General features: G+C 33.8%; 2 protein-coding genes and 1 long non-coding RNA gene across 4 annotated transcripts; all 3 read left to right on the forward strand.

Moving 5' to 3' along the window:
* Positions 1–8,456: 8,456 nt before the first annotated feature.
* Positions 8,457–11,330, forward strand: LOC140056749 (uncharacterized). 2 transcript variants are annotated; one of them, XM_072102223.1, is made up of 3 exons: positions 8,457–8,609; positions 9,160–9,226; positions 9,355–11,330. In XM_072102223.1, the coding sequence occupies exon 3, from the start codon at positions 9,489–9,491 to the stop codon at positions 11,316–11,318; it is 1,830 nt and encodes a 609-aa protein (XP_071958324.1). In that variant the 5' UTR covers positions 8,457–8,609; positions 9,160–9,226; positions 9,355–9,488; the 3' UTR covers positions 11,319–11,330. The 2 variants fall into 2 exon arrangements, with proteins under 2 accessions (XP_071958324.1, XP_071958323.1); XM_072102222.1 differs by having other exon boundaries at positions 8,457–9,226.
* A 231-nt stretch (positions 11,331–11,561) lies between these two features.
* On the forward strand, positions 11,562–13,996 carry LOC140057725 (uncharacterized). The gene is made up of 2 exons (XM_072103446.1): positions 11,562–13,888; positions 13,993–13,996. Exons 1-2 carry the CDS (start codon positions 11,562–11,564, stop codon positions 13,994–13,996), a joined length of 2,331 nt encoding a protein of 776 aa, XP_071959547.1.
* Position 13,997: 1 nt separating this feature from the next.
* Positions 13,998–15,571, forward strand: LOC140056750 (uncharacterized). Its single transcript, XR_011846815.1, has 3 exons — positions 13,998–14,731; positions 15,283–15,349; positions 15,478–15,571. It is a non-coding gene; the product is annotated as an uncharacterized lncRNA (long non-coding RNA).
* The last annotated feature ends 1,998 nt before the right edge of the window (positions 15,572–17,569 follow it).

Raw genomic sequence — 17,569 nt, forward strand, 5'->3', positions numbered from 1 at the left:
TATACACGAAAATCGAGTGATATAATAACAGTGTTGCTGTAAAAATACGGCAACAGGCAGGTCTGATTAATTTAAATTTTCTATTAAAAAGTAAAGTTTTTTTTAATTAAATTAGATTTTTATACAAGGTTTGTATGAGAAAATGCTTAAAATATTGTTAAGTGAGGTTAAGTTAAACCATTGAAGACCGGTGAATATGTATCAATAGTAAGCAATCGTATAGGCATGTTTTAAGGTCTGCCATTATTAAGTTTTTTGCTTGCAAATGAATCAATTTTTAATGAGTATAAACCTGATAGTGTGGATTGTATAACGCATAATAGACCACTCCTAACAAAATCAGGAAGTGCATTGCGGGCATTATGGTGATGTGCACTGCTCACAGTGGGCCAGACTCGGAATCATGATGTCGTGAGGGGGTTTCCCGATTAATCGTACGATCAAAACGGTACTGAGTATGATCAACTAGCGTTCGTGTTCCCACCCAATCATCCATTCATAGAAGTACTGATGAAGATATCAATCTGTGGCGACAATAGAATGGATCCGAGACCTGGCTATCTTCGACTTTAAATAATAGAAAGTTTAGAAAAATGTTTTTGTTAGACTAGAAATACGTTGTATGTATATAGAAAAATGGTTGTAGTTTTCAAAATTACGTTGTATAAGTTGCGATGTGAAAAACTGTTATTTGATCGTTAGTTGTCGTGTACATAAAGCAAAAATATAAATATAATAAAATAAAATAAAAATCGTTAGTAAAACTTTTAAAAAGAGTAAAGATATATATAGACCATTGAAATCGCGTCAACTTTCGGAATCATTCTGTGAATACATAATTGTAAAAAAACATACAATTTACGTAAAGTTTGGGTGGTAGTATGGGATTAGTTTGTAGTTCGTTATTTAGATTATTTTAGTCAGAAATTCAATCAGCTATAGTTATTAATATTAGAAGGATTAACATTATTTTGGAATCAGTGAAAATGCAATTCGTGCAATCCCGTTATCAAGATTATGGTTTGAGTTGCTTGACCCTGTAACAAAAATACACTTTGGAATTTCTATCAACTATTCTACATTTCTAAAATAGATGTACACAATTTGATAACAATGCATAACAGTGATAAACGCAATCAATATGGCTGTGACTATTATAACTAATTTACAAACAGTGGCTATTAAGCGGAATGATACACCTCCAAAACATGCGAAATTATTACAGTTGGTATCTTATACGGATAGGTCGTTCTAATACAAGGTCATTTCAATTAATTATCTATATTTTAGAAATATTACAAACTAATACTATTTTACGGAATTAACCATAACAACTTCTATTAGAAACAAATCAAGACAATTACACAATACATCACACCATATAACTTTCTGTGGCACGGTTAAATCACGGAGGATTAAATTAAATTTATTACACTGATAGGTCGTTCTAATACTGTACAGCATGTCTTCCAATGTCATCAATCAATATCTATATTTTATAAATATTAAAAACTAATACTATTTACAGAATTAACCATAAAAACTTCTATTAGAAACAAATCACGAAAATTACGCAATACATTATAACATACAGAGTAACTATATATATATATATATACTGTAACTTTGCGTGGCACAGTTGAATTACAGAGGATTAAATTGCTCCATGGTTGAACATGATGGTCATTTATACTGTCATTTGTAAGGTTAACGGGACTAGTAGCAATATGGGTTTCCTAAAGGCCAACTCAGACAGCGTCGTACGACAAGGCCCGACGAGTCGTCTTGTCGGGAAAAATTTAACATGTTTAATGTTCTCGCGACAACCTAAGAATTACGCCCGACGCTATCGCAAAAGACGACTCGTCTCGTCGGGATCCAACTCAGACAGCACCGGCGCGTTTCGTCAGGCCTCGTCGTACGTCTGAGTTGGCCTTAATTTGTATTTTGTTATAATGACCATTGATGAAACATATTTGAATGGAAAGTTCTTACAATGTCAACCTCACAACTTGAATGGTTCAAAAGTGTATACCACTGTATTGGTCTGATGGTCGCTTAATTGTCACATAACATAAAATGGAGGTGCGCATGTGAGTCACAATCTTGAGAGTGTACCGTACTGATTAAATATGTTGCAGCTGAAAAGTCATCATACATGGCACTCTCAGACATTATTTCAAACTGTAATTTATGCATTATGTTCGAATAATTGTTATCGTATATTATATATACTTATATTACGGTAGCATGGTAAGTATAAAGATAAAAGCGTAACTATGAAACTACTACTAACACTTTCTTTTACAGTAACATAATGGAGGATAGATTTACAGACTTTCTTCAAGAATTCAGTGATGCCTATCCTGGGGAAGATGTACAGGAGATTACTTCTACATGATCACCTACCGATTGGTAAATTAGCATGTGACAACTTAGGAATGAATTTATTTACTGAACTCAAGCATAAAGGCCTTATCGCATACCATGATGTTAACATTATGTCAGAAATTGCAGAATTGACAGAAAATACTGCTGCAAAAGCCAGTGTAATGAGATACAAACAAGACGTTGTTGAATATTATGATGGTTTCGGTCAGTATCGGGCAAGTTTGAAGGAAAGGCGTAAACAACTTTATAAAGCTATGTGTAGTATAACTGAAAATAAGGGGGGTGATTTTCACAAATTGATTGCGTTCTACGGACTGCGTTCATACGGATTTACAAATAAATGGGATTTAGTATTTTATCTGGAGAAATAACTCAAATTAGATACACAGGTGAAGTTGAAGAGATTTGCCAATCAGTTAAATGAAGGTGCAAAAACGATATTACTTAGTACGTATTCAAACCATTGTATTGTTGGAGGTAAAGGAACAACTACTACACTGCAAGGTTGGTTTTATACAATATATTTACTAACAATTAACAAGGTCTACGTGTAGTAGTAAATGCATTTATTATTTTTTTTCATTATTTAGAAACATCAATGTCAAACCGAATCTACAATAAACCAATTTATACTTGTAAGTATGACATTAGTAAAGTCTTGTAAGAATGATATTATTTGTAAAACTGTTATTATTATAATACTGTAAAGTAAACTCTTTAAATTGTATAGATGAGGGGGTCAATTTTATTTCTTTATAACACGAATAACTTTCTTTTTATTATTGAACATTATTTAACGACGGTAACCCCAAACAGAGTTGGCTGCATAAGGTCCAATATCAATACAAATAATATGAGTTATTATTATGATGCAATTAAAAATTGTTATTAATATTTAAAAATTCCTTTTGCTTCTTTATAGCTCTGATTGTTGCTTTCATCGTTCTTTTATTAAGTATCGGAATCTCAATAAAATACTATGGTTTTGACCACAAATTGACAGAGAGCAAGTATATTTTAATAGAATTTGTTATAGTACAGAAATAATAACTACGGCGTACTACATGTCATGAATATCTTGTCTATGGTTTTAAAAGAAAGGATTGGGCGTCATTCAAATCAGAAAATTTATATTCTATTTAACATGATTGCACAACAGATGGCCAAACAATTTTGAATTATTTTTAATTTCAGATGAAATTATTAGAAACTTTCTGATAGCAGAACAGAAATTCCAATTCAGGAAACCAAACAAACCACCGCCGACGTGGCAACACAATTATAACATTTCACAGATGTTTACCGATCCAGTGTTACATATTAAGCACAAACACATGAAAGAGGGAACACAAATACCATTAAAAGAACTTTTAGGTGTTGTCAAATCCATGGATTCATGTAAAGTATGCATGACGGGAAATGGAGGAATTGGTAAGACGACTTTACTTCAGTATATATCTTACAACTGGGCAACTGATTCAGATTCTACGTTTGCTGGTAAAATATTATTTCATATAAATATAAGAGATATCAAGGCAGGTCAAACAATTACAGATATGATTATAGAGCAAGTTAGGCTTCCTATTTTGAGTAAACATACCCGACTCCCAAAAAATAAAACAATTATAGAAACGTTTATAGAGAGTAATGACAAAGAATTAGTTGTGCTGTTGGATGGATTAGATGAGTTAGAATATGGTGTTGTGGGCCCAAAAACGATATTAGAGGGCGACGAACTGAGGGAAAGCACAGTTATTATGACATCACGACCGGGTTTTGCTGGAGACTTACTTAATCATTGCAATTTAGATGTTAAAGTAAAAGGGTTTTCTGAAAATAATATCAAGGCATATATTCCAAAATATTTTAGACTTGTTGGAACACCTGCGCTTGGTGATTCATTGAATGAAGAATTTAAACTTGATTCACAAGATGAAGATGATTGGGGTGGTGATCACAAAATAATATTTGAACTCTTGGACTCCCCTTTTTTGTTACTTAATATGTGTACTATATGGCAACATGAAGAAAAAATTCCTAACAATTTCCAACATTTTTTTATAGAAATGTTTCTTTGCATTTTAAATCAGTACCTTAACAGAAATAGTACTTCAAAAGCAATACCAAAATGTGACGACTTTCCGGAAGAATTTAACAATTCCATTCGAATAATAGGACATATTAGTTACATAAAACTACAGACAAATTTACTCCATTTTACTAATTTGGAAAACTAGTAAAAAATAAAACTTTAGTTGACTTATCTCTTAAATTAGGTTTTGTTTACAAAGATAACCCACCTGTTGTTCAAAACGAATTCTCGGAGACTTACCGATATCCACATAAGTTACTGGCAGAGGCCCTAGCAGGTTTGTACTTGTCTTATAAAAGTAAATTTGAAACATTAGATTTTAAGGAAAGTGATGCAATAAGAACCAATGCGTATCTAGATATGACAAGAGTGTTTACAATTAGTTTTCTAGGTCCCAATGCGGACAAAATTATGAAACACTGGTTAGTGAACAATGCTTCTCATTATTATTCATTTTCAAAGTATTTTAAGTTTGTAAATAAAGAACACGAAAAACAAGTATTAGAATCACTGGATGAACACATGTCCGCAGACATGAAATTACAAGTTGAAAGTTTAAAACAATCATTTATGACGTTTTTAGGTCACAGCAATTTACATTTCATACAGCTTTTGAAATTATTTCATGAAGAACTGACAAATAATTTAGAAAACAAAGTTATAGTTGAAGTGTGTACATACATACGTGAATCAACTGAAAAATCTTCTGAAGCTATTTGCAGGCTTGTAGCGCACGTCTCAATAATAATACAATTACATCATTATGAAAACCCGGATGTATTAAACAGAGGCGATTCTTATTTACTGTTACTAGTTCACAAATGGGGTAATACAGCTATTGAGATTCTTTCAAACGAATGGTCTCGATACCATTTAAGTGAACAAATACACTCACTTGCTTTATCTGAGGATGATTGGGTTAACGAATTTTTGGAAACCAACACTACATTTATGCGCGGTTATGTTATTGGTGCACGTTTGTTGTGCAATTTTTTTCAAATTGTTCCTAACCTTCAATTTCTTTATATGACATCCGGTAGCATTCGATATAAAGGTAAACTTATTAACGAAATGATAACCGAATGTAAAAACAGCAAAGTGTTTTTAAAATTAAGAGAATTTAACCTCATGAACAACGATTTAACATGTATCAATGGAACGTTATTAGGTCACATAATGAATATTTCTAATCATTTTGCAAGTTTTGATTTAGCTAATTGTAAATTATCTGGTTCACAAATAAAAAGTATGTTTACAAAATATGATATGACTTATTTAAAGTCCAAAAATATTAAGGTTAGTTTAGATATAAATGATATTTCCGATATTGATATTAATTCACTTATTAGTCGTATTAGAAGGTTATGATAACACGTTACGTTGGACTAGTTATGATTTATTAGCCAAACACCTGCACGGACTTCTGATTTTACCTATGAAATACGAATTTTTAAAATGGAAAACTGTTGATTTTAATAGTGTAGATCTGTCATCAATTAATGGAAGTATAATTGCAAACATTTTTCTTATATTTCCAAATTTAAAACATCTTTCTATGAATAATTGCAATTTAGCAGGTACCACTATTACTGATATGCTAAATACATGTCAAGAAATGAATATTAAATTGAAAGAAAATTCAATATCACTAATAAACAATAACCTGTCTAATATTGAAGGTAAATCACTACTTAAATTACTGTATGTCATGACGTCAAGTAGTTACAAATTCCCATCAACAATAGCATGGAGGCATTATGGTTTAACAGTTGAAAATCTTAAAGACATATTACATCGATCTAATAATAATAAAATGTTTAAATGGCGAACTATCGATCTAGCGGGTATTGATTTATCTTCAATTAATGGCTCTACACTAGCCAGAATATTTAAATTATTTCCAAACTTGAGTTATATAAGAATGAAACTCTCGAAAGATATTTATCAAGATATGTTGGAGGAATGTGATAAACTTGGTGTTGTAATAAAATTAAAAATTACAATTGACTTAGTGCAAACAACATTTCCTCCATTACAGTTTTTGGATGATAATGAAATTTAGACTATAAATGTTACAAATACGACATGTAGTTTATAAAAATTGTATAAACATAAATGGAGAAATATTTTCCCAATTGTATAGAGATTATCGTTGCCAAACTTTTGTGGGTTTTAGTTGGAAACAAAAGTTTGACCTGTTTCTAATTGAACAATCATGGAATGAGTCAAATGTCATAAATATGTTGTTATATGATACTAGTAATTTTATATTGGTAACGTTATATTATTTAAAACAGTATAAGAAACTTATACTGTATAGGATAACGCTGTATAAAAATTTAATGGAATAAACTATTATTTAGAAGAATATTACCATTGTTGCTAAATTCATTGAATTTATTGTAGATGTCTGGTAGATTAAGGAATTTAATCGATTTATTAAAATTAAATTTTTTTAAAAACATCGATCTATATTTTTTTATTAAATTCATTTTGTAAAGATAATTGCTATATCGTATAGTTGTAAATTGTTTTTCTAATTTGCAAATGTAAATTGAAGTACAAACACATATTAGAATATCTTGAAGCGTCTTCATAGAAGAGCGGCTCGCATTGTTACCCAAAATTTTGATTTTGTTGACGTGAGGGGTGATGACATAATTTAGGATTTCCTGGAAAACATTTGAAAGGAGAAGAGATTTTTATCTAGCTAGTCTAATGTATAAATGTATCCACGGCCTTGCGCCAACCAGATTGACAAATGAAATTGAACTAATTGGGAATGTACACATCCATTCAACGCGTGGAGTTGATAACTTAAATATTGTTATACCTCATTATACCCGTAGCAAAATGGATTCGTCTTTTAAAGTTGCAGGCGGAAAACTATGGAATGACTTGCCAGCAGATATAAAACATTCACCCACGATTATGTCCTTTAAAGTATAGATACAGATCTCATTTCTTTTCATAACATTTAACTTCCAGTTTATATTTTTGTTGCTATTATTATTAATTGTAATTGTATAAGATTTAAATTTGTATCCACAATGCAAAACAAGTTTATTTCTACTTGATTGTGTATAATCCTGTATAAATATGTTGTTAAATAAATAAATAATAAATAAATAAATTAGTTTTACTTGTATGACGGGTAGATTGAAAATACTATATTTGAGTACTTAATAACAGCAAGATTAAGCTATATATTATTACTGTATTTTGAAGAAACTGCTAATTTTGAGTTTTATAATTATTCCTAACGGCATTACGAATATTATTTGTAAGTAACTTAAAAAAGATAAGGAATATGTATGTCAGGTATGTAGGTCTACATTAACCGCATTAACGCGGCGAATGAAGAATGAATCCAAAAACAAATGTTGTTTATCCTGCAACTATGCTGGATTTTTCCAACACACTTTGAACTCCATCTGCTTCAAATTTAGGCTTTTCTTTCCGCGTTATACACTTTTAGGTACAACAAATCATTTTCACTTCATTTATACACCGTTTTCTTAAATTAATTGAGATTCTAACATATATGAACAATTTGATCAATTAGGTGAAATGTACGATGGCACGTTTTAGACTTTTGAAGCTTAAAGAGCCCAGATTATCATGTTCCTATTGTTTTTACTTTTTTGAGTCTAATAAAGATGTATATATCGAATGACAGTCAGCATTAAAAGTACTTATGTTTGTATTTTACGTGGGGCGTAAACTTTGTCAATACGTTGGTACAATCGACAGCATCAACATCAAACAATATATTGATTTTTATTTCTATCTGGAAAATCAATGAACTTCTGAATTTCCACACAGTGAACAGCTGCGCCTCACATATTGTACTGTTAGCCGATTTGTTTAATATTGATTATTATTATAATAATGGTTTCGCAATTTCAAAGTGTACACATAACAACAATATATACAATGTTATTATACACTTACTACAGGCGATACTGTTTCGTTAGAGAAAGGAATTAACGCCCTCTACAAAGTTGTGGTTTTACAGTAATACACGTGAGAAGACTGCATACTTTTCTGAGAAAACGTGAAAACATTAAGAGAAATAATTGAGTAAATTAACGCCGTTGTTTAAGAGTATTTTAAGAAACGATCGGTGAGTTAATCTATTTTATTGTATTAAACGTGATTATAAAAGTATTAGTTATATTAGAACGATTTAAATGCCGAAATCATAGTCTATAAATACGGTAACAGTATAGATAGTTAGTGAACTTAAAGTTTGAAAGAGAGTTGACTGTATGTTTAATTACTTAATCAACATTATAGCTTATGGTTGAACTAAGTTGTGGATTGAATGATACGGCATATGTATTAGTAATGCATGTTAGTTGTAGATGTTTAAGAACATTATATTATTGGAACTATATTCTATCCGTGTATTAATGTAAGAGTAAAATGTTAGTAATGTTCTGTACAAGTACATAACGCGGATTGATATCATTTTGAGTTTCTATTGTGCTGAGGTTGGGGTTCGGCTCGTGAATGTTGATCCCTGATTAATGGTATTTTGTGGTTAGAAGTTTTTGAGTGTAGAAAGATAAGGAGAGATTTTATTACTTTGATTTGATCTACTTTTATTAGTTTTGAGCTTACAATTTTACGGAATGATTTAACATGTATAAACGTTCTTGTGTTTTTTTTAGGTGATATTTAACATTTCAATGTTCAAGCTGTTGAGTAATTTGAGTTGAGTTTTGGATGTCGAAAAGTGTAAGTTTGCGTATACACTTTGATCATGAGCTGAACTTTAATTTTAATTATAAATAGCTTAGATTATACATTTGTTACTGAGTTAAACGTTCTAGGATTTACGTATAGTATTGTATTTTTATTGATAGGTTCGAACAACCTACTTGAGATAATCAGTTGGGACACAATAAATCCACTATTCAAGTCAATCTGAGTTCACGAGTTTTTATCAGTTTGAATATCGAAACATTCGAACACTTGGCAAGATTGTCAACGCACAGAGATGGAGGATGCAAAAAGGCACAGACGGAGGAGAGAACGGAGCTTTAAAACAAAGGCAGAGGAGATGAAAACATCGGTACACGCAAATCATCCACCGGAGTTGTTAAAAGATTTGTATGAAGAGTTGGACGAGTCATTCCAAAATTTAAAGATTGCGCACGAGAAGATACTAGATCTGACTGAGGCTGACAAAGAAGCGGAAGAAGACGCATGGATGCTACCACGGATAGACGTTCATAGCTCGATCAGACTACTCTTTTATAAACATAGAAAAGATCAAGAAGAGGCGGTACAAAAGGACTCCAAAGACGGAATGAGACAAACCGAAACACATAAAATTGAGCTAAAGAAAATGGAGTTGCCGAAATTCAATGGGGACATAAAGACATACACGAGGTTTAAGACGGACTTTAAGAAATTTGTGGAAAAGGCTACACATCCAGAGCAGTTGCCTTTCAGACTCCGGTCTTGTTTAGGTAACGAGGTGAATAAAGTTGTTGTACAAGCAGCTGAAGACGATTATGAGCAAATGTGGACCCTACTAGACGAGAAATATGGCGATAGACACAAGCTGGTCAATGCGCTCATAGGGGACATTCTGAAGCAAAATCCTTTAAAGGAAGGAGAAGAGAAACAATTTGTTGAGTTCATAGATCTAATTTCAGCATGCCATCGAAATCTGAAGCGGATGGCAATAGAGCACGAGATGAACAATACCAGAGTAATAAGTGAAATTGAGAGTAGATTACCCGACGATCAAAAGAGAAGATGGGTCAGACTAATACATGATCCTCAATCGAAGGATAAAATAGAAAAAGACGGTAAACTGAAGATTCTTTTGGACTACCTAGAAGAAGAAGCCAAAAGTTTGAAATATATGATGACTAGCTTACACGAAACTAATCAGAGACCAAAACAGCAACGCAGCATTGTCAACACGGTATTTACAGAGAAGCCCACAGATATTGCTGCTTGTATCTTACATGACAATGCTAAACACCAAACGCAAGACTGCAAAGGTTTTAAGGCCATGTCAATGCAAGAACGAATAGAGGTCATCAAACAGAAAAGAGTTTGTTTCAGATGCCTCAAACATGGGCATCAAGTGAAAACATGTAAGTTGGGAAATTGTGGAAAGGATGGATGCAGTAGGAAGCATCACCCGTTAATTCATTTTCCACCGAAAAAAGAGCCAGCTTCAAATACTCAGAACACCGCAACGTCGCAACAGACTAGTACCGGCACTGACGCGCCGTGTATCTTAATGGCCAAGAGCGTGATAACGAAAGGGGGCACCAAAGTCAACGCGATGTTTGATACGGCAAGTACGTCATCCGTTATATTGGCAGACGTAGCTGAAAAACTAAAGTTGAAAGGAAAGCCGCTGACAGTCTCTGTGACAAAATTTGGCGGTGAAACTGAGCAAATCGAGACATTCAGTTATACATTGCCGCTAAAGACGAAGTATAATGGATATATTAAAATAGAAGTATTTGGGATGCCACGCATTACAAACAGACTACTCCCTCAAGACACTGAGAAGTTAGCTGACATCTTTAAGGTGGAAAAGCATCTGATAGAGAGACCTACAGGTGCGGTAGAATTGTTGATAGGAGCAGACAATGCAAGTCTATTTCCGAACATTCTGCGGACTGAAGGGGAATTGGCTCTATGTGAAGGGACGTTTGGAGTAATGGTTTTTGGTAAACATCCTGTGTGTCGGAGTGAGTCTAACGCAACCAACCTTACGTACATAGAAAAACAGGTTTCTTCGCAATTCCTTGATATAGAAAGTATGGGAGTTGCTTGCAATCCGAAGTGCGGAAGTTGAAAGTGTGGCAATTGTCCCATTGGGTCAAAACGATTTACCCTAAAGGAAGAAAGAGAACTGAATCTTATTGACGAAGGTTTGAGTTATTCAGATGGTAAATGGACAGCCAAATATCCATGGATCAGAGATCCTAAAGATTTACCGGACAACCGATTAGTTGCGGAAGCGAAACTGAGAGCAACCGAAAAGAGATTGCAGAAAAATGAGAAATATGCAGAGTGCTATGCTTCACAGATAGATGATATGTTACAGCGGAAAGTTGCTCGTAAGTTATCTGACAGTGAGATGAGGAGCTATAAAGGACCTGTTCACTACATATCACATCACGGAATAGCAAAACCGGACAGTAAAAGTACACCTTTAAGAATTGTTTTTAACAGTAGTGCAAACTATAAGGGCCATGTGCTGAACGAATATTGGGCCAAAGGACCAGACGTTAACAATAACTTGTTGGCCGTTCTATTTCGATTTAGAAGAGAACAAGTTGCTTTAGTAGGAGATATCAAGAAAATGTACCACAGTATTGATATTTCAATGTTGGACCAGCATACCCATCGCTTTCTTTGGAGGAATATGGAGATAGATCGTCCAATTCACACTTATTGTGTCACAGCGGTGAATTTTGGAGATGGACCATCTGCTACTATGGCTATAAGAGCACTACAAAGGACAGCAGAGCTTTCGGCAGAACTGTTTCCGGAAGCAGCACAAACGCTACAGGAAAACGTGTATATGGACGACATAGCCGATAATCTACAGACCGTAGAAAAGGCCTACGAGAGATCCGAAGAGATCAACGCTATACTGAGCAAAGGAAGTTTCAATGTAAAAGAATGGACCATCTCAGGTGTAAACATGGACACTACCAAATTTTTAGGGTTAGAATGGAACCCCCGAGACGATAAGCTAAAGGTACCAGTACCAACGTACTGCGAAGAAATAGGAAGCCTGACTAAGAGAAAATGCTTAGGTGCAGCCAATTCCATATATGATCCATTGGGGTTACTATCTCCGGTGACCGTAAGAGCAAAGATACTACTGAGAAATTTGTGGGGAAAGAAGGTGGATTGGGATCAAGAAATTGAGCCGGGAGACTTAGACGAATGGCGCAGCTTTCTAAAGGATGTTAAAAATTGCGAAAAGGTGTCAATACCTCGAAGTGTAAAACCAAGCAAACAAAGCGAAAACCCTACGTTGATAATGTTCTCAGATGCCTCAAAAGAAGCTATGGGGACAGTTGCCTACATCAGATATGAGACGAATCTTGGGGTATTCGAATCTCGCTTGATGGCTGCTAAAAGTAGAGTTGCCCCCGTGAGAATAACAAGTATAGTCAGGTTGGAGTTGAGCGCGGCAGTAATGAGTGTGCGACTAGCAAAAACAATCAGAGAAGAGAGCAGAATCCCGTTTGTGAGGGTTTTATACCTAGTAGACAGCGAAATTGTCCGATCCATGATACAGAAAGAGAGCTATGGTTTTAAAACATTTGCTGCGACCAGGATAGGAGAAATTCAGCAGTTTAGTGACTCTACAGACTGGTTCTGGGTTGCCGGCAAAGATAACATTGCAGATATTATTTCTAGGAGTATTACGAGCAAATGTTTAGAAGAGAATAAACAGTGGTTCCAGGGGCCAGAATTCATGAGAAATCCTTTAGAGCAATGGCCAATCTCTCAGAGTTGTAGCGTTTCGGACATACCAGAAAGAGTTGGAGTGATCATGGTGGCAGACGTAGAGGAAGTGATAGAAAGCCCTATTAACATTAAAAGATTTGGAAGCTTCGACAAATTGTTAAAAACAACCGCCATGGTTAAGCGCATAGCAAAGCAAAAAAGCTTTAAGTCCGCTGGAATAGATCTGAACGAGAACGACATATATGAAGCCGAACGGTATTGGATCAAGACTGTACAACGCCCGATAAGAGACTTAAAGATTAAAACGCCAGTAGCATTTACGAACAAATATGGTAGCTTAGGACCGATGATAGACGAAGATGGAATTGTGGTAGTGGGAGAGAGAATCAAGAACCATGTTCATTTCAGTTACAATAACAAACTAGTACCTCTACTTCCAACAGATCATACGTTTTCTAAGTTGTATACCGAGAAGGTACATAAATTATCTCACAGTGGAGTGAGCGCTACTATGGCAAAGGTTAGAGCAAAATATTGGATAATCCGATTAAGGCGCATAGTATCATCAGTAAGAAACAAGTGTATGGGTTGCAGACGCCTTGAAGGGAAAGTGCAGGAACAAATTATGGGATCACTACCTATCCAAAGACTAAAACCGTCACCCCCGTGGACTTATGTAGGGTGTGATCTGTTCGGCCCATTCAGAGTAAGAGGTGAAGTCCAGAAGAGGACTCACGGCAAGGCGTATGGAGTGATACTAAACTGTCTAGTGACTAGAGCTGTGCATCTCGATTTGGCGGTTGACTACAGTGAGGGTGCAGTGCAGAAAGTATTTAGGAGGTTTTCTGCGATAAGAGGATATCCAGCAGAGGTATTTACGGACTGTGGGTCACAGTTGGCAGCGATGCATGAGACACTCAAGAAATCGTCGCTGGAGTATAATGTTAAGTGGACATATAGTACGCCGGATGCTCCTTGGCAAAATGGGGTTACTGAGTCTTTAATTAAAGGCATAAAGAAAGAACTATTTCATACAGTAGGTGAACAAGTGTTGTCATTTGAGGAGCTACAGACCGTGTTATTTGAAATATCGGATCTGCTAAATAGTAGACCGATAGGTCAACATCCTACTAGTCCGGAAGATGGCACGTATCTTTGTCCGAACGACTTGTTGCTGGGTAGATCTGATAAAGCGGCACCTATGGGACCATGGAATGACAGGGGAGGTCATGCGAGAAGGATGAGATACATGCAGTGTCTGATAGAGGAGTTCTGGCAGAAATGGACCAAATGTTATTTTACGTCATTGATTGTGAAAAAGAAATGGAGAACGGAATGTAGGAACTTGAAAGTTGGCGACGTAGTATTAATACAAGAAGAAGGAATTAAGCGAGGTAAATGGAAGACAGGAGTAGTTGAAGAAGCAATTGTTAGCAATGATGATAGAGTGCGCAACGTGATTGTACGATCGACAACAAATACTGGAGCTATAACAAGATTGAGAAGAGCAATTCAGAGATTGGTATTATTACTACCTGTTGAAGAGAGTTAAAACAAACAAACAAACAAACAAAAAATAAACATATGTAATTTTAGTAATTGTATTAAGGTGGGGGGAGTGTTTCGTTAGAGAAAGGAATTAACGCCCTCTACAAAGTTGTGGTTTTACAGTAATACACGTGAGAAGACTGCATACTTTTCTGAGAAAACGTGAAAACATTAAGAGAAATAATTGAGTAAATTAACGCCGTTGTTTAAGAGTATTTTAAGAAACGATCGGTGAGTTAATCTATTTTATTGTATTAAACGTGATTATAAAAGTATTAGTTATATTAGAACGATTTAAATGCCGAAATCATAGTCTATAAATACGGTAACAGTATAGATAGTTAGTGAACTTAAAGTTTGAAAGAGAGTTGACTGTATGTTTAATTACTTAATCAACATTATAGCTTATGGTTGAACTAAGTTGTGGATTGAATGATACGGCATATGTATTAGTAATGCATGTTAGTTGTAGATGTTTAAGAACATTATATTATTGGAACTATATTCTATCCGTGTATTAATGTAAGAGTAAAATGTTAGTAATGTTCTGTACAAGTACATAACGCGGATTGATATCATTTTGAGTTTCTATTGTGCTGAGGTTGGGGTTCGGCTCGTGAATGTTGATCCCTGATTAATGGTATTTTGTGGTTAGAAGTTTTTGAGTGTAGAAAGATAAGGAGAGATTTTATTACTTTGATTTGATCTACTTTTATTAGTTTTGAGCTTACAATTTTACGGAATGATTTAACATGTATAAACGTTCTTGTGTTTTTTTTTAGGTGATATTTAACATTTCAATGTTCAAGCTGTTGAGTAATTTGAGTTGAGTTTTGGATGTCGAAAAGTGTAAGTTTGCGTATACACTTTGATCATGAGCTGAACTTTAATTTTAATTATAAATAGCTTAGATTATACATTTGTTACTGAGTTAAACGTTCTAGGATTTACGTATAGTATTGTATTTTTATTGATAGGTTCGAACAACCTACTTGAGATAATCAGTTGGGACACAATAAATCCACTATTCAAGTCAATCTGAGTTCACGAGTTTTTATCAGTTTGAATATCGAAACAGATACTACGGAGATACGAATACTTTTATATTATAGAATAACCTATCCTTGCTTCCTTTCCTAGGAACGTTTCAATTTATTATTTGTACATAGGTCATTGGCCTGAATACAACAATGAAAAGAATTTACGATAGAACTTAAGTATGTGTTAAATACTTTTCTGTTTTCCCTTAAATAAATGAACTTAATGAGATTAAACATTTTCTTTTTTACTGGACATTTATAAAAAAAATAAACATTTCTACTGTAGGAAATTTAAGTATAATGGTAAAAGTAATCGTTTTCTTAAATTATTATTATATAATGGACATTTAAAGAAAAAGAAAATTATTGTTATACACCTTAAACATTCTTTCTTCTTTTGTTGTTTTTTTTTCAACATCCTTGTTCAATACCAAGGTCAAGAACACCTAATCTAAACTTAGTTAAAATTGGTTTTATTTCAAATTCAATTTGTATTGAATATCTTGTTTAAATTTAGATACTTTATTCTGGAAAATGAACCTAGGTTTTCAACAACAAAAGTTGTCTTTCAATCTCTTGAACGTAATTTAAGCTCATTTATAAAACTATATTATAATTAACGTTTTGTGCAAGCCAAAAATAATTAAACCCAATTGAGAGTTGATTCTTTTCATTTCTTTCTATTCTTTCTGAACACTAAAAATACCATAACACTTTGAGAGGAATCTACTTTTGTCTGTCTGAATAATAAGATAACCAATATCGAATAATAATAGGTAAACGTGTCATTAATAAAGAAAATTGTCCCATTTTGAAAAGGGTTGACATGTTTGGCCTAAAATATATCTACAAAATGTCCTCTCGTCTTCTTAGAGCGCCGTTATCAAAACCTATAGTTTGGTAACACTAAGTTCAGGACCAGCTTACTGCTAGGCATTTATTTTGTAGATTAACATGAAAACATTTTCAGCGTCTGTGTAATTCTGTTATTATATATTCTATATGAAGATGATTCTATGTTACACTTGCAAGTGAAATATTTTAATAATGGTAATCCTACAATCGAGTTTAAAGCAAAATTACAAGATACAAGATACAAGACACAAGATACAAGATAACTTTATTGTCAAAATTGTTAACAATTTCGAGATATGTTTTGTACCTGAGTAGAATAAATAATACGATGTGATAATTATATAAATAAATACAAATGATACAAGTGACTATCTTGAAAAGTTTTTGTTAAATAAATTGCATGCTATGTACATTGGTGAAAATCTGAAACGGTTTGTGGATATTTTTTCCTGTGTCAGTCTGACCCTTCCTGATCTACTTATAATGATGTCTGAATGTAATGGGTGTGATGGGTCTTGCATAATTGTGTCAAATTTCTTAAGTATGAATGTATTAAACATTTCATCTAAAGATTTCACTTCTACACCGATAACTCTGCTGGCCTTGTTTACTAATCTCTGAATTTGACTTTTACTGTTTACATTGATATGAGAAACCAAACAATAATACAATAAGAAATGATTGATTGAACAACAGAGGAATAAAACATATGAATGAGATGAGAACTAACATTAAACCGTTTCATTTTGTATATAAAGTACATTCTGTTATTAGCCTTGGTACGGAGGTCTTTAGTGTTGCTCCCCCAATTTAGTTTATTATCAATTATTAATCCCAAGTACTTATGACTTTCTACTATTTCAACAACATAGTAAGTGAGCAGCTTGAACAACCGGTTTAAAACGACGCTTAAACTAATGCGATTATCTTTGTGTTTTTGCTACTAACGCCGAAAGCTGACATTTCTAAAAGATGTGGGATGATGAATCTATAAAATGTTTATTAGGAATTTGGAACTCGCAGGATATTTACCCGCAGTTTGGCGGCACACGAAGGAATGGAGTCGTGTATAATGTGATTACCGATCGACTGAAAGAACAAGACTACGATCGAGCGAACCGTGGCCCAAGTACGTACCAAGATACAAGATACAAATTGGAGATGATGACACCAT

This window comes from Antedon mediterranea, chromosome 8 (assembly GCF_964355755.1).
Source record: "Antedon mediterranea chromosome 8, ecAntMedi1.1, whole genome shotgun sequence".
In the NCBI taxonomy this organism is placed as follows: Eukaryota; Metazoa; Echinodermata; class Crinoidea; order Comatulida; family Antedonidae; genus Antedon; species Antedon mediterranea.

Bases quoted from the DNA above. Each gene is read 5' to 3' on its own strand.
- LOC140057725 (XM_072103446.1), top strand. From the start codon at position 11,562: ATGTTACAGCGGAAAGTTGCTCGTAAGTTATCTGACAGTGAGATGAGG.
- LOC140056749 (XM_072102222.1), top strand. From the start codon at position 9,489: ATGGAGGATGCAAAAAGGCACAGACGGAGGAGAGAACGGAGCTTTAAA.